At 61.5% G+C, this 25,300-nt stretch overlaps 1 protein-coding gene across 1 annotated transcript; it reads right to left on the bottom strand.

Moving 5' to 3' along the window:
- Positions 1-542: 542 nt before the first annotated feature.
- Positions 543-24,922, bottom strand: SLC25A23 (solute carrier family 25 member 23). Its single transcript, XM_038379055.1, is given in 13 exon segments — positions 543-4,445; positions 5,325-5,407; positions 5,409-5,473; positions 5,934-6,006; positions 6,008-6,096; positions 7,188-7,295; positions 7,654-7,772; positions 7,775-7,805; positions 8,304-8,462; positions 11,264-11,375; positions 11,878-11,965; positions 18,891-19,017; positions 24,489-24,922. Coding segments are annotated over 13 exon segments (1,422 nt in total). The 5' UTR covers positions 24,672-24,922; the 3' UTR covers positions 543-4,260.
- Between the last annotated feature and the right edge of the window lie 378 nt (positions 24,923-25,300).

Here is a 25,300-nt window from a genome sequence, read left to right as displayed (position 1 = left end):
CCCCCAACAGCTGGACTGACACAGGAGCCAGGGCTCTGACTTGCTCCCCACTGCATGAAACTGGCTGTAGCATCTCTGGCTGGAACACCCCTGGGCGTCACACTGCCCCCTACCGGCGGGAATCCCAGCTCTGCTACCCGTGACACGGAGTATGGACTCCCAGAGACACAGCCCCTGCATGGAAGAGCTACCCAGCTAAACGAGGTGGGCCAAAGGAGGAAACTGAGGCCCAAATGGCATGACTAGTTCAAGGGCTGGTAGGGAATCTGGGGGCAGAGCTGGGAGTCACATCTAGGCCTCTGAGGCTAATTGAGCCAGTTGTTCCTCGGCCATGCAGCTGCAATGCTCTGTCCTCCTAGCCATGGCAGCTGGGAGAGCCCCACCCGCTCTGGTGCCCTGATGGCTGTGGCTCATGCATCTGGCGAAAGAGGGGGTGGCTCCTGCCCCTGTGGGGGAGCCCGGCTGATGTGGTGCATGGAGCTATCCCAACCCCTCACCCCATTAAAATCCCCCCAGCTCCCTCCAGCGACAGAACAAGGAGGAAAGTTTAGAAAACTTTATTAGCTCTTTTTTCCCTTTGAAGTGGCAGCCCCCCTGGGCGCAGAGTCGGGCCTACCAGCCAGCCCTGCAGCCAGCACATTGGCAGGTGGGCGCGGGGCAGTGCCAGGCCCCGCGGAGATAGGGCGAACGTCGCGCTCTTCCCACCGGTTACTGGCCACCATGCAAGGCACCACGGAGCAAAGCTGCTGGCTCCGGCTTGGGGTCAGGTGTCCTCAGCTCCAAGGGGAAACGCTAGGATGGCGAAATGCGAACTCTGCCCCACCCCAGGTGCTCACAGCACCTCCTACTGCAGAGGGACCAATTGCCCCTTGGGAAGCCTGTTTGCCCCACACCAGAGGAGGGCTGTTAGTCTTCTGCCCCATACTGGGAAGGGCTGTTTCTGACCCCCTCCAAGAACCTGCCACTGCCCCCTACTATCTCTAACCCTTTGTGCCTCTCATCACACAAACCTCGAGTGGGGAAGGGGGGAATTAAATAAGATTAAAACAATAATAATAAGCTTCAAACAGTGCCAGGAGTTTGCAGTGTCCCCCACCCCATGGGCTCCTTCCCCACCATGTCACAACTTCCCCAGTCCTCAGCTGCTCAGCACCTGCTCTTACATTCAGGGAGCAGGCCCCTCCCCACAGCCTGCCCGTACACAGCCCCACGCTCTCAGAGGAGGGAGGAGGACTCCTTCCTGACTCCCAGCCCCCCAGTCGCTGCACCCCCCCCCCCCCGGGCTCTGCAGATATTGCTTGGGGGTGCCCCCAGGCGAAGTCTCTCTGTTGCCCTCTAGTGGTCAGATTTTGTATGGCTGCTCAGGAGTCAGCTACTGCGAGTGAGCAAAACAGTCTGGTCCTTTGGCTTAGTTAGCAGAGGCGCCTGCATCGGTCCTAGGTTCGGTCCCAGCCAATGACCCAGCTCACGGGGCGGGGCGGGGGGAGGTTCCACCCAGACTTCTGCTCTGGTTTTATTGGGGGAGCTCACCCCACTGATGCCCCCCCCAAAACACAAATCAATCCCTCAGTCCCTGGGCTTCTGGCTGCCAGAAGCAGAGACTGGACAACCGGCAGTGCTCAATTTGTGCCAGGGCTCGGCCGTTCAGAGCCCCGGCACCCCCGGGCACGGCCGTTCAGAGCCCCGGCACCCCTGGGCTTGCTGCATCAGTTATGAAAGTAAAAACAAAATTTTTGCTTGAGCGCTGGCACCTCTTTCATTGCAAATTAAGCACTGAGGCCAGGAGCTGGATCACTCGCTAATCACTCGGTTCTGTTCATTCCCTCTGAAGCACCTGGCATTGGCCGCTGTCCGAAGACAGGACACCGGGAGATGGGCCATAGGGCTGACCCAGTATGGCCATTCTCATGGTCTTCTCTAGAGGCCCCCTTCCACCAAGGAGTCTAGGACACCCTCGCAGGACTAAAGGGTTCTGTAATTCTTTCCCCGCTCCCCCGTGGCCTTGGCTCGGAGCCGGCGTCAGCAGGACGGGAGAGGGAGAGGCCGGCTCAGGATTGATGCAGAAAAATGTCTGCGTCCAAGGTCTGGGGGGGGAGGGATCTGCTAGAGGGTCCCGATGGTGACTGCTCCTGCTGTAGTGACGGGGAAGAGATTGCAGCTTGGAACACGGTGAGAGGGATCCAAGCGGATCCCAGCGGAGCCATTGCAAAGAAACGGCCGGGGAGCCCGCAGGCAGGCGCGCTAACGAAAACCCTGATGCAAAATCATAATACAAGAATATTCTGTCCGGGGGATCCACCCTCCCCGGCGTGGGGGAGAAGGGGGCGTAATCCCCTGCCTCGGTACCTGAGGGGTGGGGCCTCCACATGGGCCACAGAAAACCAGGCAGAGTCCGTCACGGGCCAGAGTTAAAACCCTCCCTGTGCAAAAGAGGCCGACGCTTTCCGTGGCGTGTGCCCCAGGGCTCCCCCTAGGAGAGCTGAAGAGAGGGGTGGGGGTGCTGCCCCCGAGTGGATGGAATTTCACACGTGCTCAAGTATGTATAGGTGGGGGCAGCGCGCATGCAGGGGGGTGAAGCTGTCCCCTGCAGGCTAGAATGGCACCTCTGCCCAAGGTTGGGGCTGGGGGGGGGGGAGGGGAGCACTGTGAGTGTGTAAAACGCTGCCCCCTGCTGGACGTCCCGTCCCGCCTACGCGCTGCGAGTGGCAGGGGACCCACTGGGGTTGAAGAACGCTGCCCCCTGCTGGATGGGGTTATGTCACAGCGGCTGGTCTGCACATGCCCAGCACTGCCCCTTGCCTGGGTGGAATTTCACCCCCATCTGCCCTGGCAACATTGCCCTGGGGTAACCCATGGGCTGGGCTTGGCTACCCTGGGGCCACAAGCCCTCACTGCATCCCACCCCACTCGGGCCAGCGGGCGTTGTGTGGCTCACTCTGCCCCCTGCCTCGCAGTGGGCCCGTGCCCCCACCACTCGGCTTTTAGCCTGTCCATTGTGCCAGGGGCCGCGCCCTGCCCCAACCACTGCCCCCTGGCCCCAGGTGCCCAGAGGCCAGTGGGTCTCCCCTGGTGTGCAGAGGGAGATCTGCTCGGTGTGTGGAGAGGAGACCGCTGAGGCTGCCGGGCTTCCCCCAGGTAAGGGAAGAGGCTACCAGTGCTAGGTCTCCCCTGCCTAGGCGAGGGCAGAGAGAATGGGTGGCAATGGAGGAAGAGCTGGCGCTAGCCCTGATTTCAAGGTAGCCCCGCAGGCAAGTCACATGTGGCCTCCCCCTTTTGCAAGGTCCATGCACATGTGTTTTAGGCTGCAGCCCCTTGGGGGATCCGGTGCAGCGCCTGGGCTGGGGGGAGTTGCAGGGGGGGGTCCAGCTGGGCTCTGGTAATGCTACGTAGGGGGTGACCCTCTCTACAGGAGGGGATCCCCGGTGGGATCCAGTGGGATCACTATGTCAGTGAGTCCTTCTAGAAGGATTCCCCCTAGAGTCCTGTATCATTGTGGGGGAGTGGCTAGTGGAGGACTCTCCACTGGGATCCAGTGTCGGTGCTGATTGGAAGGATTCTCCCGCAGGATCCAGTGTCAGTACTGAGTCAGGGGATGCTGATTGGAGGAGTCTCCTCTGGAATCCAGTGTCAGTGCTGATTGGAGGAGTCTCCACTGGGATCCCCTGACCGTGCTATGTCAGCGAGTGCTTCGGGGGCAGGAGAGGGGCAGCAAAGCCCCCAGTGCAGGAAACATGCCATGCCCCAGGCCGTAGCATGCAGGGAACGGGGTTGTGCATGTGTCGTGTGCGTCCAGGAGCGACGCTCCCTTAAGCAGAGCTGGGGGCTGGAGTGGCGGGGGAGCTTGTCAAATCTCAAACTAAAATTAGCCAAACCCTGAGGCTTGTATTAATCCCCTCCCCACCGCCCCCAGTGCCCCGGGTCTACTCCTAGCCCACACCCCCTGGCAAAGGGTGCCCCCAGCAGCCATGCTCTGAGTGGCAGAGGTGGGGCGAGGGTTCCCCTTTCCGGGCACGCTCAGAGGCAACGCCCCTGGGCTGCTCCAGGGTTTGGTCCTCTGGAACGGCTCAGCCCCGCTGCATTGAAGGAGGGGTGTGTGTGTGTGGGGGGGTGTAGCTGAGACCTCTCAGCATCCCTCTTAACGCTCCTGGATCCGGAGCCACCCCCGGTCCAGATCCTGCTCTGTCAGCCTCCAAAGTGCAGCGAGGGGGCAGGGGGCAAGCCATGGAGCAGGGGCATCCGTGCCCCGCCAGGCCGACGGGTTCATCTGGACGTCACGCCCAGCACCTGCTTCATGTTCTCGTAGACCACGTAGCTGATGCTGACAGCGGGGATCACTTTCATGAAGTTGGGGGCGATGCCCCGGTACAGGCCCAGCACCCCCTCCCGCGACAGGATGTGCTTGAAGAGGCCCAGCATGGTGGGCTGCGGGGCACCCTCGATGGAGGCTGGGGGGAGAAGGGGTCCCGGTCACATTCTGCCACTCACTGTCACCCCCACCTGACCCCCACCAGCACGGCCTGAGGCTCAGTTACACTCAGGCTATGGGGGAATGGGGGGGAACCTCAAAAATCTCCCTGTGGAGGGGACTTTCCCCCCCAGCTTTTAGGGGGCTTTGCCCCAGCCCTGCTCCTGGACCCCCATGCAGCAGGTGGCTTGGGGGCACTGCCAGAGCATGCCGTGCTACTGCTATTCTCTGCTCCCCAAGGCCCACGGGGTGAAGCATGAGTTAGAGCAGCCCCAAGGCTGCTCTTGTTGACACAGGGAGCCAGGCAGAGGGCCCCAAATATGGTGAATGCATTGTGCAGCATCTGGGTACGCAGCAATATGCCCCAGGGATGGCTTGCCAGCATGGAAATGCAGCTGCCTCTGGGGTGAGGCACAGCAGCTGGGCGCAGCAATGCTGCACAGGGACGGCTCGTTCTAGCGCTGCAGCTGACCTGCCCTGAACTCCCACTTGCTCCTTGCCCCATGGATCTGCCCCCAGGCGCAGGTCCAGGGGAAGTGCTGTGGGGAGGGGCGGGGAGTGCTGAGCCCCGTCTCTCCACTAGTCGAGGCCCCAGGCCGGGAAGCAGGGAGCCCAGAACAGGGGCTGCTGCTGGTCCCCCAACCACCCTGGCTGCCTGGCCCATGGGGATTGGACCACTGGTTCTCCTAGCCCATAATGCACCTGGGTCAGCTGCGCAGCTCATGGGTCCTGCCCTGGGACGCAGAAATTTCCTCTGCTTTCGGAGTCCTTAGGCCACGACCATCCCCGGGGTTTCTGGGCCACTGTCCCAGCCCCCCCCAAGGGCATCCCTCACTCAGTGCATGTCCCCCGATCTTACCTTGGGCTTGCATCCGGGTCCTCACCAAGGCCAGGGGGTAGCTGGCTATCTGCCCGCAAGTGCTGGACATCGTCCGCAGGCCAGGACACCAGGATGCCGGGGTCCGCTGTGTTCTTGCTGTACTTCTGAAGCCACATGTTCTTCAGCGTCTACAGGAGGAGGAGAGGAGACCTGAGGAGGGGTGGATGCCAGAGGGGCTACAGCAGAGGGATGGGAGTTGCAAGGGATGAGGGCTGCAGTGGATTGGAAGTGAGGATTCCTGGGTTCCACTGCTGGCTCTGGGAAGGGAATGGGGTCTAGTGTGAGAGCAGTGGGGTCTGGGAGTCAGGACTCCTGGTTCCACCCCCAGCTCTGGGAGTGGAGCGGTGTCTAGTGATTACAGCAGGGGGGTTGGGAGCCAGGACTCCTGGGTTCCACCCCAGCTCTGGGAGGGGAATGGTGTCTAGTGGTTAGAGAGGGAGTGGGGCCTGAAGTCAAGACTCCAGCGTGTGACAGATTTGCCCATGCTAAGCTCTCAGACCCTGACACCAATGGTGGGGGAGGAGCCTATTGCCAACAGACTCCACCCCCTCCACCTCATTTGCAGTCTGTGGCCCCGCGGGCCCTGACCTCGTAGATAGCCAGGTCGATGCCAGCGTAGGGGATGATGCCCAGCACATTGGGCAGGTAGCCCTTGTAAAGGCCCGGATTCCCTCCTTCTGCAGATCTTCTTAGCGCAGTCGGCCATCCCCGAGTATTGACCCTCTTCCGCAGGGTCACCGGTCTTCAGCACCTGGGGACCGGATTCATTCAGATAGCGAAAACAGCAAGGGCCCTTGCCCACCACTCAAATGCAGCTGCCTCTGTGTGGCACAGCCACGGGCTAGCCGCGTAGCAATGACTCACTGGTACTGAAAAGCAGCCCCCTCTGGGGTGGGCACAACCACTGACTTGCAGCCACGTAGCATGGGCACACCCAATACTGAAATGTATCCCTCTGTGGTGGTGGGCAGAAACCTGTTTGACAGAGTAGCTTAGGACTGGAATAAGGAATCACCGGAAGGACTGAGGAGGGAGAACTGCATTTCTCGAGCTGGGATCTGGCTTGGGCACGGATGCTAATGTCCCGACAGCCATTGCTATAAGGAACTTCAAGGGCTCTTTAACGATCATGGGCACGCAAGCCTGAGACCGTACAGCTCACGTGAAAGGCACTTTCCCCCGGGGCCTCATGCTGGGCATTGGGCCAGCACCGATTGCAAGGGGAGAGCTCCCCCTCGTGAGCCCCCCCCCCTGCAGCACAACACCCCCTAGTGCTGCACTGACTGTGAGGAGATGCCCCCCTACTGAGCACCCTCCCACCATAGCACCGCCTAGTGCCACGCTGGATCAGCACTGGCTCCGGGCACCTGCTCCCCGGCAGTACAGCACTCTCCAGTGCCTAGTCTGAGAGACAGCGCCCCCTACCGAGTCCCTCACAGACAGCAGACACCCCCCTCCTGGATCATGCCTTGCAGCCCCCCCAAACACGATCGTACTTATCCCATTACTGCAGTCTCTGGCCTTTCCCATCTTCAGGGTCTTCAGGCAGGTGCTGCTCACACTGCTATTACCCCATTGTACAGCTAGGGAAACTGAGGCAGGGAGGCTGAGGGACATGCCAAGGTCACATGGCCAGTCAGTAGCAGAGCTGGGACCTGAATTCGGGTCTCTTGAATGGCAGGCCCGTGCCTTAACCATTCCTCTGAGTAACACCACCAAAGGTCCATGCTTTCATACAGGACAGGGGAGCTTTCAAGGAGGCCAGTCTGTAGCTACCGCACTGATGCAAACCCTGGATTGGTGCCCACCTAGAGGGTGGCTGATGTCCACGGGGGGCCTTACCTCCATGGGGTATATGATTGTCTGAGCAGTGGCACCGGCCAGCGAGCCAGCCACAAATCTTTCTTGCACCCGCAGCGTCTCCTGCTGCCCACGAATCGCCCGCTTGATCTGTGATGAGAAGCAGCAGGTCAATCGCCTGTGCCCCGAAGGCATTTTCCAGTTTGTGATCCCCGCCCCACCTTTCAGTGGGCAAAGGCAGGTGCTGGGTCGTACCATGGGGTCCCAGGCTGTAGTCCCAATGGAAAGATATTCTGGGGGTGGGGAGAAGCTGTCTGCATTTGGATGTGCTTGGAGACCGTGAGCCAGGATTCCTGGGTTCTGTCCCCAGCTCTGGGAGCGGAGTGGTGTCTAGTGGGTTAGACTAGGGGGGCTGGGACTCAGGACTCCTGGGTTCTCTCCCTATCTTAAGGAGGGGAGTGTAGACGCCCTGACATCCCTGTATCTGTACTCCTCCCCCGGCACCCACCTGCTCATAGGCCATGAACTTGATGGCAGACTCAGGAGCGATCTTCAGCACATTGATCCCGTTGCCGCGCCAGAGTGAGCGGACGCCCCCTTCCTGGATCATGCCTTTCAGCCCCCCAACACGTTCATGTTGTTGGTCTTGGAGGCGTGAACCTGCACCGGAGATGCCGCGGCATCAGTGCCCGGGGAGGGTGCCCCGCCTTGGAGGGGCTGGATGCCCGGCCTCATTAGGAACCCCGGCCTCACGGAATGCGGCCACCTCTGCGGTGGGGCACGGCAGCTGGTTAATACCTGCACAGCAATGTTGCACCGAGCCTGCACGTTCAGTGCTGAAATGCAGCCACCTCCAGGGTGAGGCCCCCCGATCGATCTCACTGCCCATCTCCAAACCCCCTCTCCTTCTGCCATGGTCCTTTTGGAGATGGGGTGCCCCAGAACTTCATGCAGAATTATGGGGTGCCTTTGTGGCACCTCCTGGGGAGGAGGGCAGCCATCAGCTGTGCCCAGCTATACCAATGCCCAGCTGCTGCTACATTCCACCCCAGGCACATGCCCATGGGCGTCACTGCAAGGTCAGACCATTCAGGTGCATAATGCCCACCTCCCTATAGCCACGGCCCGAGCAACAAGTTGGGAGCCTTTATTACTTACCTGCATGAAAACTTTAAGCCGGTCCAGCGGGGCGGTTCCGGTTCTGGAGACGGCCCCGGCCATGGCGCCCGCGAGCAGCTGCTTCCACCACATCCCCGTCTTCTTCTCTTTCTCAGAGAATTCGTCAGGGACCGTAAGGCACTCGCCAATGTCCAGGACCTGCCGGGAGAGGCAAGCGGATCAGAACCAGAAACCCAAGGACAGTGCAAAGCCCTGGAACGAAACCCCCAAAGAACAGCACCCCCTGGCTGTTATCAGCTGACCTCAAAGCGCTTCACAAGGGAAATCAGTAACATTTACTCCCCTTTTACAGGTGGGAAAACTGAGGCACAGAGGGGGCAGGGGGCGGGGCGGAAGTGATTTGCCCCAGGTCACCCAGCAGGCCAGCGATAGAGCCAGGAACGGAACCTGCACCCGGGCCCCATAGAGGGAAATTCTCCCCCTACCCCCGACACCATCCGGGCTGCATCAACTAATCCGACTTCACGCTAGCCTTGCGGCTTGTCCAAGGTCGGGTTTAATTTAGCCTGGCCGTTCATTATGTCTCACACCCGCAGGGAGGCGAGTGAGTGGGGCTCCTCCTGCCAGGAACACACGGGGCGTGGGGTGGGAAGGAGGGGCTCTGATAACGGAGGCTACCACGCCGGTATTGACGGACCCCCAGAGCCCAGTCCCACCCTGTCTCTCCCCCTTCTACGGGAAGTTACTGGGCCCCCAAGGGGAATCACCCCATTGCACTGGCTCACACTCAGCTATCCCTTGCAGCCACCCACGGGCCCTTTGGGAGCCAACTCACCGCCAATGGGAAGACACCGGCAGCTGGTGGGGCCAGGGTGGCAGGGGAATCCGTGGCCGAACTGCAGCTCCGGCATGAGTTACAGGGGCTTGGCACCTTTGAGCAGCAGGAAATGGGTCCGCCGTGGCCATTGGCTTCCTCCCCCATGCTACTGAACCCCAAAGCCAGGAACTGACTAGTAGCCCACGTGAGGCGCAAGCCTGCTCCTCTCTTGGAGGAGCCAAGCTTAGGATTTAAGCCATCTCTATCGCCGCATGCCAGGAGTCTCCTCGGGGAACCACCCTCTGGGCTCACATGTCGAGGGAGCCCATGAACGCCGAGAGCCATGCAGCACCAGGCTCCGAGCCCCTCTCTGGTAGGATTGAAAATTCAGGTGTGCAAAGCCCCTGAGACACCCCTGTGGCTGCCTGGAGCCCTAAGAATGCTGCTTCCTATTGACGGACTCCTGTGCCAAGGAGGATTGCCAAGCTGCCTCGCAACGGTAGGGTGTCTCCGCCATTATACAGATGGGGAAACTGAGGCACAGAGCTGGCCAGCGTCATACATGGAGACAGTGGCAGAGCTGGGAATAGAACCCTGAATTTTAACCTCTCCCTGCTCTAACCCCCTCGACCCCACTCCCTTCCCAGAGCTGGGGATAGAACCCAGGAGTCCTGGCTCTCAGCCCCCTGCTCTAACCACCAGACACTACTCCCCTCCCAGAGCTGGGAACCCAGGAGTCCTGCCTCCCTGCACGCAGGTGTTGTTTAATGAGTCCAGCTGGCAGGAAGCGGGGGATGGACTGAGTTGCGGATGACTAGCCACATGTCCTACCCGTTGGGGATCCCCCAGGATAGACTCCAAGCCCTGGGGGCATCTCTGCTCAGCCTCCCACAGCCTGGCCAGCACCCAGAGCCTCGGGAGCCCCCCAAGAGCAGCCCTGTGGAGCATGGTGGGGCACGCACCAGCCGGATCCCCTGCAGCTGATGAAGGTTCCTCCATGGCAGGGCGAGCGGAGGAAGGTGAGAGTGGGTGTGGAGGGCATGGCAGGCAATAAAGCCTCCAAGAAATCCCTCTAATGAGATTAGGGGGCTCTGCGGTGGAGGAGGGACTTGAACAGAGCTTTGCCCTCTAGCTCATCCTGCCCTTTGCCTTTATGGGGAGGGGGAAACTGAGGCACAGGGAGTGGCAGGGACTTGCCCTAGGTCAAGAAGAAAGCCCAGGAGTCCTGTCTCCAAGCCCACCTCCCCCCCCCCGCTGTAACCGCTGGACTCCACTCCTCTCCTGAAGCTGGAGTCAGAACCGAGGAATCCTGAGTCCCAGCCTTCAGCGCCAACGCTGGAGCGATCCACCCTCCTCCACCACCCATAAATCAGGGTTAAATATATCTCAACCTATTTGCTGATTGCCAGCTGAGATTAGCCCAGGAAGAGAAACAGCCCTTCCAACTCCCGCCACTGGCCTCCTCCCAGCTGCCCTGGCCTCCGGGCACTTGCTAAGAAGGGGGCTGTTGTCCCCTTGGATCAGGGATGGGACAAAGGGATGGGTTAGGTCACGGCTCCCTGGAGGAGAAGGTGGGGGCAGGGGGGCTGCTCGGGCTGAGTCACTGAGCTCTTCGGCAGACTGGGATGCGTTGGGCTGGTCCACTCTGCCGCCGCTCAGCACCTTGGTGGCAGGAATGGAACCCAGGAGTCCTGACTGCCGCCGACCCCTCCACCCCACCTTGCCCTAACCCACTAGACCCCAGTTCCCTCCCAGAGCTGGGGAGAGAACCCCGGAGTCCTGCTCCCAGCCCCCTGCTGTAACCACTAGACTCCCCTCCCAGAGCTGGACAGAGAACCCAGGAGTCCTGCTCCCAGCCCCCTGCTGTAACCACTAGACTCCCCTCCCAGAGCTGGACAGAGAACCCAGGAGTCCAGATTCCTAGCCCCTCTCCTGTCCCTCCAACTGCTGGGATCCAGGTTGCTGGTCCTATTCCAGCCCAGCCAGGCACCTTCAGGTTGGTGACATGAGCCGGTGGGTCTCGGCCTAGTTCCCAGTGGAGATACGAACTGGCGCATTGATGGAGTGCATTGGCCGGGCAGTGATGGGTACCTGGGGGTCTGGGCAGTGATGGGCCGGGAGCTCCCAACTGGGAAGCAGAGTCTGGGCTCCCGGCCAAGGACTGGCCCTAGCCCCACCTCACCATGGAGTGCTTCCAATAGTGGACGACCTCCTCCATGTTCTCCAGTGGGTTGAGGATGAAGTGGTCTCTCCACTCGTGCCAGTCGATGGTCATGGTGCCGTCTTTGTCCATGCTGCCAAGCAGACAACAGCCGTGCCCAAGGTGAGGGTCGGTTCACATGCCCTGTCCCTCATCCCCCGCCCCCCTCGCTGGCCTGTACCAGCCCCCACCAGCCCAGGGACACAGGTGGCTGTGCAGACGCTCAGCCACCGAGACCCCCACCGTGTGGGGGGGAAGCAGGTTTTATTATCCCCAGGTCACAGGCAGGGGCAGCTGAAGTACAGAACTACTCCCCCCTGTGAATCAATGGCAGAGCTGGGAATAGAACCCAGGAGTCTGGGAACCCAGCCCCCCTGCTCTACCCACTAGACCCCACTCCCCTCCTAGAGCTGAGAGTAGAACCCAGGAGTCCTGGCTCCCAGCTGACCCCCTGCTCTACCCCGCCAGACTGCAGCAGTAATGAATGCAGCTTGTTTGGCAGAGATGAGGCTGATCTCACTGGAGTTGCAAGCAGACAGCGGGGCAAGGTTTGGGGGTATACAGGCGGGGGGGGAATTGGGGGCCCCTGGTCTCACCTTTGAAGGATTTTCTCTGCCTGCTGCAGAGAGATGTAGACTCCAAGGCTGTGGAATGTCTGCTGGATCTCGGACATGTCGATCTGGCCTGAGGCACAAGCATAGGGGACCATGCAGGTCAGCAGGGACAGTGGGGCGGGGGGTGGATTCAGGTGGGGCTGGGATGGGGGCGTCCTACTGGGCTATAGAGCTGCACACAAGGGGCATCAACAGAATAGCGGGGGGGGGGACAAGGTAGGGGGAGCTGTTTCTACATCCCATCCCGCCCACGCTGCATGCCCAGGGAGATCAGCGAGCAGAGCTGGGGCCGGGATGGCTGGGGCAGGGGGATGGGTTTGGGGGTGCATGCCATAATGGGGAGTGGGGAGAGGAATCTGCCCGACACTTAGGTTCCTGCAACGAGCCCCCCAGAAGGGGGTGCTGGCGTCCCACCTGGAAGAGAGGGGTGGGTGGGGGGGACAGCCGAAAAGGGGCCCATCCAGGCTGCAGCCAGTGAATTCGCGAGGGGCTGGGAGCTCCTTAAAGCACCAGGTCTGCCCAGAGGGGGAGGAACGGGGCTGGGGGCACTCACCCAGCCCTGCCTCAGCCCCCAGAGCCCCAGCCACAGTCTGCTCTGGGCTCAGCAGCTGGCGTCTTTAGGGGGTCCCGAGCGGGTGGGAGCGCCAATGGGGGGGCAGGGAGGGAGGGGCAGCTGGGCTTCCAGTCTGAGGTCTGGATCTGCAGGTAGGTGGGGGGGGGGGCCGTGCATGCATGTGGGCATGGGTGTGTGCGGGCACAAGGCATGTGAACACACGTGTGTCTCTGGCCCTGCACGGTGAGACATCCGAGCGGAGCCCCGTGTCTGTGCACACGTTTGCGTCTGCGCAAGCGTGTGCCCCCTCTCTCCTTGTGCACCCCAGCTGCGTCCTGCCCGGCGGGTCCCACTCTGTGCAGGGCGGAAGAGCGATCAAAGGTGGAGGGTGAGCCCAGAGAGGAGGCCAAAGAGGGAATGGGACAGAGGGGAGGGTAAATCAAAGTAAATCCTGTCTGGAAGAAAGAGTGAGAGAAAAAGAAAATGAAAGAGTGCGGGGGGGAGTGGGGGGGATGGAGAATCACTGAGAAAACACCTTCCCTAGGGAAAGACGGAGGAGGGGTATGGGAAAACGGAGGAAGAGAAGGAAAAAGGGAGCAGAGGGGAAAGTGGAGAGACATGTATTTATCTGGGTGCAGCTGTTCACTGGCCACCCTGGCGTAGAGATTAAAGCCACCCTGATCGATCAGCTGGCACCTCCCCAAGCCGCCCACGTGGGCAACCACCTGCTGCTGTCCCAGCTGAGCACAGCCCAGGACCCAGCACTTGCAGCTGCCAGCTCTGCCAACGCGGTGCTCTGCCAGGTAAGGCAGAGGGGCAGCTGATAGGTCTGGCATGTTTACACCCATTCCCTCACCTTCCAGTGCTAACAGCAGGAGCCAGCCACCCTGTGCACATGCTCGGTGGGGCCCAGGGAGGCTTCGATTCAGGGCCCCTCACCCCCACCTGGGCATGTATCCCCAAGATTAAACAGCTGCAGGCCTCCGTGAGCCACCTCCACGTGCTGGCCAGGAGGGGCCTCCTACATAAGGGGCTCAGTTCAGTTCGGAGAACTAAGGTCCTTAGCATTAATCCCCAGCTGATTTCCTTGCCAGGCCCTTAGCTAGAGGCTGGGGACGTGGCCTCTTAGCCGCTGAGTCAGCCGGCAGCATGGAGCCCAGCGCGGGAAGGGCTGAGATCCCAGGGGCATGGAGCAGCTGGCGCAGAGCGCAGGGAGGGGATGGTGCGGGACCCGGCCCTAGGAAGTTCTTGGTCTGTGTGGCATGGGGCACAGAGAGAGGGCTCAGAGCTGTCTGCTTTGCTGTGGTATCATCCACCCACCCATCCTGTGCCAGCCCCATCCTTCCATGCACCCACCCTCTGCGGCTCCCATCCCAAGATCATTCACCCATCCAATACTATCCCAGTAACCCCTGAACCAGAGAGACGAGAGCTAACCTATCCCCATCCATCCCCCACCCCTCCTACATAGGCGGGAAGGGTGGCCCAGGGGTTAGAGCCCTAGCCTGGGACCTGGCAGAGCTGAGTTCAATTCACTGCTCTGCTACAGACTCCTGTAGTGCTGTGTGCCTCAGTTTCCCCCATCAGGACGATGGGGCTTGTGAGGCGCTCAGACACCATGGTAACGAGACCAATAATTAGTACCTACCCAAGACCTCGGTCTCTCATCAGTTCTAATATCCCTGTTCCCATAGTAGCTAAACGTGAGATAAAAACCTTAAAGTGACTTTCAACTCAAAGTGCTTCCGCACATGGGAGATGCAGGGATCGTTTCCAGCCTGCTCTGGAGACGCGGCCACCTCTGGGGTGGGACGTGGCGGCCGTCTGCCAGCACACGGCAGCGCTGCACTGCAGCACGGGGCGGGCTGCGGAGGATAATCCTGCGCCAAGAAGAAACTGCAATGGGGAGCTGAGGTCAGTGGAATTTAATCAGGGAATGGGGCCAATAATATCCATGTCACTTGCAAAAGTGCTACAGAATCAGCAGTCGCTGCCCAGACCTTAACTGTAACACAGCACCTCCTCCTGGGGCTTTGGGGCCAGCCCCGACTGGGAGGGGAGAGCTGCCCCTACCCTGCAGCACCTGTGCCCCCTAGTGCCATGCTGGGGTTCGCACTGTGTGCCAGGGGAGAGTGCCCCTTAGTGAAGCCCCACCCTGCAGCACCGCGCCCCCTAGTGCCATGCTGGGGTTCACACTGAGTGCCAGGGGAGAGCGCCCCCTAGTGCCACGCTGGGGTTCGCACTGAGTGCCAGGGGAGAGCGCCCCCTAGTGCCACGCTGGGGTTCGCACTGAGTGCCAGGGGAGAGCGCCCCCTAGTGCCACGCTGGGGTTCGCACTGAGTGCCAGGGGAGAGCGCCCCCTAGCGAAGCCCCACCCTGCAGCACCGTGCCCCCTAGTGCCACGCTGGGGCAAGCACTGACTGCCGGGGAGAGCGCCCCCTAGTGCCACGCTGGGGCAAGCACTGACTGCCGGGGAGAGCGCCCCCTAGTGCCACGCTGCGGCAAGCACTGACTGCCGGGGAGAGCGCCCCCTAGTGCCACGCTGGGGCAAGCACTGACTGCCGGGGAGAGCGCCCCCCAAGGGACTGGCTGATTCCTGAGCCAGGAGGAAAAGCAGCCCCTGGGGGCCCCCAGCACCACCGCCTGCTACCTGGAGGTTTCCCAGCCCAGCACTGACCCTGTGTAGCCCTGTCTAGCCCCGGTGGGCACTGCAGGCACTGGTGGGCGGCCGGGCTCTCCCCGGTAGGCGTCTCTCCGAGCTGACAGTGCCAGCGGAGGGAGAACTGAAAAGCCACTCACCCTCCAGGCTAAAAATTGCCAGGGCGTGACGCCAGCTGTGCCTGCTTCTCATCTCCCCACTGCCCACACGCGGCACGGCATCCCTGCCCCCTTTGCCATCCCGGGCCGGCGCCCACCCCAGGGGACCGATCCGAAAGGCCAGAATGGGGAGCGAGGGCTCCAGCTTCATCCTTGATAGGGGCTGCGGGGAGGGGGCAAACTCCCACCCCCAAGCTCCAGGCTGGGAAGGGGAGGGGTTAAAAAGAGCCAGGTGGGGGTGGGGATCAAGTGGCTGGGAGTCGTTTAGTTCCCTGGCACCAGCCCAGATCCATCCCTGTCTGGAAGCTGCTTCCAATCTAACGCCCTGCGCCCCCCTCCTCACCATGTGAACCGAGTTGGTTGGGTCTCAGTCCGGCTCCTGACCCCAGGGCCCCATCGAAGGGACCCATGGGCTGGCAGTCCCAGCAAGCCCATGGACGCTCAGTGGTTTGAGCATTAGCCTGCTAAACCCAGGGTTGTGAGTTCAATCCTTGAGGGGGCCATTTAGGGATCTGGGGAAAAAATTGGGGATTTGTCCTGCTTTGAGCAGGGGGTTGGACTAGATGACCTCCTGAGGTCCCTTCCAACCCTGATATTCTATGACAGGGAGTCAAAGCCCTAACATAGTGAATGAGAGGGGGATGAAGAGATCGCGTAAGCCAGGGGCACAGTGTGTGTTGTTATGGTAGCGCCCAGAAGCCTTCAACTGAGATTGGGGGCCCCTGGTGCCGGAAACAGGAGCCCTGGCTCCCAGAGAACCCAGGAGCCCTGGTTCCCAGAGTCGAGAACCTCCCTGCTCTAACCACTAGACCCCTCTCCCCTCTAAAAGCCAGGGATAAAACCCAGGAGTCCTAGTTCCCAGTCCCCTCCTCCGCTCTAACCACTAGACCCCACTCACCTCCCAGAGCCAGGGACAGAAGCCAGGAGTCCTGACTCCCAGCCCCGCCCCCCCCCTCTAACCACTAGACTTACTGGGACATATTCCCTTCTCACTACCACCAGTGTAAATGCAGAGTCATTCCACTGATTTCAAGAGGACTCTATCAGGTTTACACCCAAGATAACTGAGCCCCCCATATTTATATCTCACTCATCATGAGGCCTCAGGCCTTAGACCCTTCTGGACTTGACCCTCCACCCCGTCTCTCTAGGGGGGCCAGATCTCGTCCACGCCCATCGACGGCAGCGCCCCCTGGTTCACCCAGGCGACGGGGAGCTGTGGACACCTGCCACCCCCTGAGCCGCCAGAAACAACAGGAAACCGGTCTGGAACCGAGAGGGGAAGAAGCTCCTAGACAGACAGACAGAGACCGACCGACCCTCTCCCGAGCTGGGTATAGAACCCAGGAGCCCTGGCTCCCAGCTCCCCCCTGCTCTAACCACTAGACTCCCCCTCCTTTCCCAGGGCAGGGGATGCTCCCGCTGGAGACACAATGAGCAAAGATCGGGACGCTGACGTCAGAGGCTCATCACCTGTTAGCAGGCGAACAGGGACGTGAGCAGCCCCGGGCGGTGCTGAGCCTGGCACTGGGCCCCGTCCCATTCAGGATCGTCCCTTCAAACACAATGGGCTCCTTGAGGGAGCAACCTGGGGGCCTGGGTGGGGCTCGTGGGAGTCAGATTCAGCTGGTGACGGCCTGAGGGAACCAGGGAAGGAAGCTGGCACTGAGCGAGACAGGCCCGATTCTCTGTCCCTCGGGCCCCTCCAGCAGTGCAAAGGGGACCCCGAAGAGTCCCCCCTGCTCAACGGGCGGGGGGGTCCACCCGGCTGCTGTGGAGCTGGCACGTGGACCCTGCTCTCAGGCCCCTGGCACAGGTGGCGGATCTGAGCCCCATGCCCAGGGGACAGACGGGGGCAGCGTCAGGGACTAGGTGGGGACATGACTAGGTGGCCCTGGGGCGCATGAGGGGAGTGGGGCCCAGTGGCCCTGGGGAGCGGGGAGGCCGGATTCCTCTGTGCCCTGGAGATTCTTTGCCCCGCAGGGGCCACGGAGAGCAGACGCAAGGAGCCCAAGCCCAGATCCCCAGGCTTCGAGCCATCTTGGCCCCCACCACTGAGCGTAGGGCCTGGAGCAACCGGGGCCAGAGAGAGAGAAGTGGAGGTGGGGGGGGGGGGAAGAGAAGATGGAGGAAGACCGGAGGGCAGAGCTTAGGGGGAGAAATAGAGGAAAGAAGGGAGGGGAAAGAGGGAGAGGAGGGCTGATGGGAGGGAGGGACTGAAAGGGGAGAGGGAGTGATGGGGTGGGGGATGGAGGGAGGTATGGAAGTGGGGGAGGGGAGGTTGGGGCAGCAGTGGGGAGGGCACCGCAGGGAAGGGAGATGGCGGGGGGGGCAGGGGGCGGGGACGCAGGGAAGGGAGGCTGTGGGGGGCAGGGAGAGGACGCAGGGAAGGGAGATGGCGGGGGGGGCAGGGGGCGGGGACGCAGGGAAGGGAGGCTGTGGGGGGTGGGGTGCAGGGCAAGGGAACGCAGGGAAGGGAGGTGGTGGGGAGCGGGGTGCAGGGCGAGGGAACGCAGGGAAGGGAGGTGGTGGGGGGCAGGGGGAGGGCGACGCAGGGAAGGGAGGCTGTGGGGGGCGGGGGGCAGGGGAGAGGACGCAGGGAAGGGAGGCTGTGGGGGCGGGGGGCAGGGGAGAGGACGCAGGGAAGGGAGGCTGTGGGGTGCAGGGCGAGGGAACGCAGGGAAGGGAGGCTGTGGGGGGCGGGGGGGCAGGGGAGAGGACGCAGGGAAGGGAGGCTGTGGGGGGCGGGGTGCAGGGCGAGGGAATGCAGGGAAGGGAGGCTGTGGGGGGCGGGGTGCAGGGCGAGGGAATGCAGGGAAGGGAGGCTGTGGGGGGCGGGGAGAGGACGCAGGGAAGGGAGGTGGCGGGGGGCAGGGGGAGGGCGACGCAGGGAAGGGAGGCTGTGGGGGCGGGGGGCAGGGGAGAGGACGCAGGGAAGGGAGGCTGTGGGGTGCAGGGCGAGGGAACGCAGGGAAGGGAGGCTGTGGGGGGCGGGGGGCAGGGGAGAGGACGCAGGGAAGGGAGGCTGTGGGGGGCGGGGGGCAGGGGAGAGGACGCAGGGAAGGGAGGCTGTGGGGGCGGGGGGGTAGGGGAGAGGACGCAGGGAAGGGAGGCTGTGGGGGGTGGGGTGCAGGGCGAGGGAACGCAGGGAAGGGAGGCTGTGGGGGGCGGGGAGAGGACGCAGGGAAGGGAGGTGGCGGGGGGCGGGGGGAGGGCGACGCAGGGAAGGGAGGCTGTGGGGGCGGGGGGCAGGGGAGAGGACGCAGGGAAGGGAGGCTGTGGGGTGCAGGGCGAGGGAACGCAGGGAAGGGAGGCTGTGGGGGGCGGGGGGCAGGGGAGAGGACGCAGGGAAGGGAGGCTGTGGGGGGGGGGGGCAGGGCAAGGGAACGCAGGGAAGGGAGGTGGCGGGGGGCAGGGGGAGGGCGATGCAGGGAAGGGAGGCTGTGGGGGCGGGGGGCAGGGGAGAGGACGCAGGGAAGGGAGGCTGTGGGGGGGCAGGGGGAGGGCGACGCAGGGAAGGGAGGCTGTGGGGGGCAGGGGGAGGGCGACGCAGGGAAGGGAGGCTGTGGGGGGCGGGAGGCAGGGCGAGGGAACGGAGGCTGTGGGGGGGCGTGGGGGGGCATACCATCGTTGTTGCGGTCCAGGCTGTGGAACATGAGCCGCAGCTTGCGCTCTCGCTCCTGCAGGTAACACACAAACTCCTCAAAGTCCAGCTCGCCGTCCTGGTCCGTGTCGCCCTCGCGCAGGATCTCCTGGGGGGACAGTGGCTGTGAGGACGGGCCGCCCCCTCCCCCCGCGCCTCGGACCTGCTGCCCGACATCCCACCTCGACTGCTGAGAGCCAGGACTCCTGGGTTCTAAGCCTGGCTCTGGGAGGGGAGTGGGGTCTAGTGGTTAGAGGGGGAAGGGGGCATCCTCTGTGTGTGACACTTGGATTGTGGGAGAAGGTGTGTTTGTGGCGGTGAGAGGGTGCGTATCCCCCGAGGAAATATCCGATTGGTTGCATACGTTACTGTGCGTGAGTGCAGGTAAGCGGGAGGGTGAGCGTGCAAGGTTGTATGTGAGCTGAGTGTGCAAGGGTGCTCGGGCGAGCCTCCATAGAATTGAGAGAGTTTGCAGGGCAGATTCCCATGTGCCGGGATGCCAACTGCAGGGAATTGCCCCCCCCGTCCCGCTGGGTGGCGTTACCCACCCGTAGGGAGCACCAGGCAGGGGCAGAAGGGTGGACTGGGGCCCGTGCTGGAAAAGCCAAGGCCGTGTGCTCCTGGGAATGTCTCCCCCTGACAATGACAGAGTTGTTATTGTACCTGAACCAAGGCCGCCTCTTCCACCCCTGGCTCCTGGCCAACCCAAATGTTCCCAACGTCACAGGGGAGGTCTCCATCGCCACTTCCACCAGGGGAAACTGAGGCACAAAGTGGGGAAGGGACTTGGCCAGGAAGAGAACCCAGGAGTCCTGCTTCACAGATGCCCCTCCTCTAGCCAATGGTCCTGAGACAGTCCGCTGACCCATGCTGCCCCTCGCCCAGGACTCCAGAACTGGGCTTGGTTTGGACCTGGATTCCACTGGGCCTCAAGCACCAGTGTCCGAAGTGGGGTTTGGATAAGAGCCCTCTGTGCTCTCCCCACACCCCACCGGGACCTTGTGGTGGGGTAGGGGTCCATGACCCAGGTGATCCGAACCAACAGCCCCACACTGGCTTCTCTGGCTTTGCCACAAGTCCCTCGTTATTAGGGCCTGGATCGGGCCCAACTATTTTCGGCTTGTTCTGTTTACATTCCACATGCCGGTCCGGCTCGCTTGCACGTCCCAGCCGCTCATGTGAGAGGCGGAGAAGGAGACGGGTGGCGGCGGATGTGAGGGCACATTTTGGGCACTTGTTCCCTGAGGCATTTCCAGGCACCTGCAATCAAGACAGGCTGGAAATTAGGTAATCCAGGGCTTGGAGTAAGTGGATGAGGAGTCAGGACTCCTGGGTTCTATTCCCAGCTTTGGGAGGAGAGTAGGAGCTAGTGGTTAGAGCCGGGGGTTGGGAGTCAGGACTCCTGGGTTCTGTCACAAGCCCAGGGAAAGAAGTGGGAAGGATTGGGAGTCAGGACTCCTGGGTTCTATTCCCATCATTGCCACCAACTCCCCGTGTGAGTTTGGCAGAATGCTGTTTGAGCCTTTAGTGAGAGAGCTCAGGGTTTGGGGACGGGCGCTAGATTGGGGCACGGGGAATCCAGTAGATCCCCATCCTCTGCGGTTCTGTGATAGTAAAGAGGCTATGAGCAATGGGCTAAAAATAAGGCCGGAGACATGGCCTATTTATACCTCCCCCTGTTTGTCTGATGTTTCATTGGGAACCCCCCAGCTCCGTTTCCCCTGACACTGGGCTTCCTAAGCAGAGGGGTCCATGGCTACTCCCGCCGAACCAATTGGCTGGAACCTGGGGGGGCAGAACTGGGGGTGCAGAATGGACTCAGCCAGCCAGAGGGTCAAGCTCACCAAGTTGAGCTCACCACCCCCAGCTGCTGCAGACTGGGCCTGGCAGATTGTGCCGTCTAGCAACACAGAAGTGTATGCATGGGGGCACGTGAGCGCACGCACACTTGGTTATGAACACGCAGACACATTCAGGGGGTGCACGCACACGAGACTGCATGGGGGCATATAAGCATGCACACGCTTGCACGTGACCATGCACACACATACCCGAGGACACATGGGCACACGCATGCATGAGGGCACCACCAGGCAGGGCCATAAAGCACATGTGCAAGAGGACACAGCAGCACACACATGTCGAGGCCCGCTCATGGAAACGGGCGCACCCCTGCAGAAGGGTGCACACACAGGCATGCACATATGCACCTGGGCATGCACATGTATGCACGAGGGCACATGTATGCACAGACACAGGCTTGCACATGGAGAAACAGGCAGACACACCTATGGGGTGCAGCCATGCATGGGGAAGCTCACGCAGGAACAGATGTGTACACATGGACATTTGCACACCCTCCTGTGGTTTGTGGAATAGTAGAATGCCCCCCCCCATGGGTAAAGCTAGGGGGACCCCAAGCAAAGACCAAAATACCCTAAATTACCCAAAATACCCGGTTTTGTTCAATATCTTCATTAATGATCTGGAGGATGGTGTGGATTGCACCCTCAGCGAGTTTGCAGATGACACTAAACTGGGAGGAGAGGTAGATACACTGGAGGGTAGGGACAGGATACAGAGGGACCTAGACAAATTAGAGGATTGGGGCAAAAGAAATCTGATGAGGTTCAACAAGGACAAGTGCAGAGTCCTGCACTTAGGACTGAAGAATCCCACGCACCGCTACAGACTAGGGACCGAATGGCTCGGCAGCAGTTCTGCAGAAAAGGACCTAGGGGTTACAATGGATGAGAAGCTGAATATGAGTCAACAGGGTGCCCTTGTTGCCAAGAAGGCTAACGGCATTTTGGGCTGTACAAGGAGGAGCATTGCCAGCAGATCGAGGGACGTGATCGTTCCCCTGTATTTGACATTGGTGAGGCCTCATCTGGAGTCCTGTGTCCAGTTTTGGGCCCCACACTACAAGAAGGATGTGGAAAAATTGGAAAGAGTCCAGCGGAGGGCAACAAAAATGATTAGGGGGCTGGAGCACATGACTTATGAGGAGAGGCTGAGGGAGCTGGGATTGTTTAGTCTACAGAAGAGAAGAATGAGGGGGGATTTGATAGCTGCTTTCAACTACCTGAAAGGGGGTTCCAAAAAGGATGGATCTAGACTGTTCTAAGTGGTGGCAGATGACAGAACAAGGAGCAATGGTCTCAAGCTGCAGTGCAGGAGGTTTAGGTTGGATATTAGGAAAAACTTTTTCACAAGGAGGGTGGTGAAGCACTGGAATGTGTTACCTAGGGAGGTGGTGGAATCTCCTTCGCTGGAGGTTTTCAAGGTCAGGCTTGACAAAGCCCTGGCTGGGATGATTTAGTTGGGGTTGGTCCTGCTTGGAGCGGGGGTTGACCTCCTGAAGTCCCTTCCAACCCCGATATTTTATGATTCAGGGAGCACTTTCTGGACAAATGTCTAGCAAGGGGAATGGGAGGCCTCCAGGACTCCTGGGTTCCACGCCCACCTCTGGGTGTGCGTGTCCATGTACAAGTGGCTGTGGGCTCACCTCCCCTGCCATGAAAACACCCTTGCATGTGCGTGTCCCTCATACACAGGAGCCCAGGTTCACGTACAGCTTGCATGCGTGCTCATATGCCCCATGTGTGTTTGCGTGCGTACAGCTGTATAGGTACACACCATCACACGTGTGGTCAGGTGTACGTGTGGGTGCACTCGTGCCTGCCACGCAGGCTGAAGTGTGTGTATGCCTCTGTGCTTGTGCCCTCAGTCAAGCATTTCCCTGCTTGCATGCAAGATCTTCCCACTCACTGAGCCCCAGGTGTCCCTCCCCAGAGGCGGGCGCTGTCCCACCAGGGGAGGGGACTCTGATAGCTCCCTCTTCCTTGGAACAGGGCACAAATGGGGTCAAAGTCTTAGGGGCTAGGGGAGAGAGGGTCCCCCCTTTGCACCCCATGACCCCAATGCCCATCCTCTCCTGGATGCATTGACATGCGGAGATCAAAACAACATCTCCCAGCTGGAAAGCCAAGCCCTGTAGCTGAGCAGTCCCCACTGCTGAGAGATACTGGGGCCCCCTGAACATCAGTGGGACAGAGGAGGTGGGGTTCCTCCATTTCCCCATCTCAGGAAGGGAGCTGGGAGGAGAGGGGAGTAGCTCCCAGTGTCACTGTCCCTCCCCAGCTCTGCCTGTTGCTCCTGCTGCCCGGGCAGAGCATCTGGCTCAGGAGGTACCCAAAATGGGAAGCAGTGGGGTCTAGTGGTTAGAGCAGGAGGGAGCTAGGAGTCAGAATTCCTGGGTTCTGTTCCCACTTTGGAGGGGTGGGGGGTCTGGTGGGTTAGAGCAATGGGGGCTGGGAGCCAGAACTTGTGGGTTTTATTCTCAGTTTGGAGGGGGAACAGTGTAGTGGGTTAGAGCAATGGGGGCTGGGGGCCAGAACTCCTGAGTTCTATTCTCAGTTTGGGGTGGGGGGGGGAGGGTTGTAGTGCTTAGAGCAGGAGGGAGCTGGGGGCCAGAACTCCTGGGTTCTATTCTCAGTTTGGGGCAGGGGGGGGGCTGTAGTGCTTAGAGCAGGAGGGAGCTGGGGGCCAGAACTCCTGGGTTCTATTCTCAGTTTGGGGTGTGGGGGGGGCTGTAGTGCTTAGAGCAGGAGGGAGCTGGGGGCCAGAACTCCTGGGTTCTATTCTCAGTTTGGGGCGGGAGGGGGGGGCTGTAGTGCTTAGAGCAGGAGGGAGCTGGGGGCCAGAACTCCTGGGTTCTATTCTCAGTTTGGGGCGGGGGGGGGCTGTAGTGCTTAGAGCAGGAGGGAACTGGGGGCCAGAACTCCTGGGTTCTATTCTCAGTTTGGGGCGGGGGGGGGGCTGTAGTGCTTAGAGCAGGAGGGAGCTGGGGGCCAGAACTCCTGGGTTCTATTCTCAGTTTGGGGTGGGGGGGGGGGAGGGTTGTAGTGCTTAGAGCAGGAGGGAGCTGGGGGCCAGAACTCCTGGGTTCTATTCTCAGTTTGGGGCGGGAGGGGGGGGCTGTAGTGCTTAGAGCAGGAGGGAGCTGGGGGCCAGAACTCCTGGGTTCTATTCTCAGTTTGGGGCGGGAGGGGGGGGGGCTGTAGTGCTTAGAGCAGGAGGGAGCTGGGGGCCAGAACTCCTGGGTTCTATTCTCAGTTTGGGGCGGGGGGGGGCTGTAGTGCTTAGAGCAGGAGGGAACTGGGGGCCAGAACTCCTGGGTTCTATTCTCAGTTTGGGGCGGGGGGGGGCTGTAGTGCTTAGAGCAGGAGGGAGCTGGGGGCCAGAACTCCTGGGTTCTATTCTCAGTTTGGGGCGGGGGGGGGGCTGTAGTGCTTAGAGCAGGAGGGAGCTGGGGGCCAGAACTCCTGGGTTCTATTCTGTTTAGAGAGGGAGAGTCTGGTGGGTTAGAGCAATGGGGGCTGGGAGTCACAACTCCTACGTTTTAATCCCAGCTCTGCCACTGATTCGCTGCATGACCCTGGGCAAGTCCCTCCCCCCGCTTTACTCCATGCCTCAGTTTCCCCACTGTAGAGTGAAGCTGTGACAGTCCCTGCCAGCCAGAAGGCACCCTCAGCCCCCCCCGGCTCCCCCAGTGGCAGGGGCCCATCCCGCCCTTACCTGTTCAGCTTGGGAGCTGGCATGCATGCCCATCCGCGCCAGGCCCTCCCGCAGCTCGTTGATGTCCACCCGCCCGTCCTTGTTGGTGTCCAGCTGGTCGAAGAGCTCGGCCCAGTGCTTCTGGCGCTCGGGGTCCCGGCCCCCCTGGCACAGCGCCGGCCCCCCATCCCGGGCACCCCGCATGGCGGCGCCCCCCGCTAGGCCCCAGGGCTGGGGGGACCCCGCCTGCCTGGAGGCGCGGGGGCCCCCGGGGCTCCGCTCACGCCCGGGACTGCAGGATCCCGGCCAGGCTCCGGGGAAAGCAGCGCCGCCCGCGCCAGGGCATGGCACAATGCGCTGGTTGCCGTCGCCTCCCACCGAGATTGTTTCCTCCTCCCCCAAAACCTTCCCTCCGCCCGCGCCGCTTCTCCCCTCGGCGCCCGCCGGCGTGCGGGTCTTCGGGGGAGGGGCCGGTGGAACCCAGGAGTCCTGGGTCCCGCTGCGAGGCTGCAGCCTTTCCCATTGTGCTGCCCGGGAAAGTTAACGAAGGAACGGGAGCCAGGACTCCTCGGTCCTATCCCCAGCTCTGGGAGGAGGCTGGGGGCTAGTGGTTAGAGCAGGGGGGCTGGGTCCTATCCCCAGCTCTGAGAGGAGCGGGGGGGGGGGCGGCTGGTGGTTAGAGCAGGGGAGGGGCTGAGAGTCAGAACTCCTGGGTTCTTTTCCTGGTTTGTGGAGAGGAGGCGACTCTAGCGAGTTAGAATTGGGTGGGGCTGGGAGTCCGGACTCCTGGGTTCTCCTGTCTTGTGGAGGAGAGTGGAGCCTGTTGGGGGGGG

The sequence above is a fragment of the Dermochelys coriacea genome, chromosome 20 (assembly GCF_009764565.3).
Source record: "Dermochelys coriacea isolate rDerCor1 chromosome 20, rDerCor1.pri.v4, whole genome shotgun sequence".
Lineage (NCBI taxonomy): Eukaryota > Metazoa > Chordata > Testudines > Dermochelyidae > Dermochelys > Dermochelys coriacea.
The sequence above is the reverse complement of the archived record's forward strand: the minus strand, read 5'-3'. Positions and strand labels throughout refer to the sequence as shown.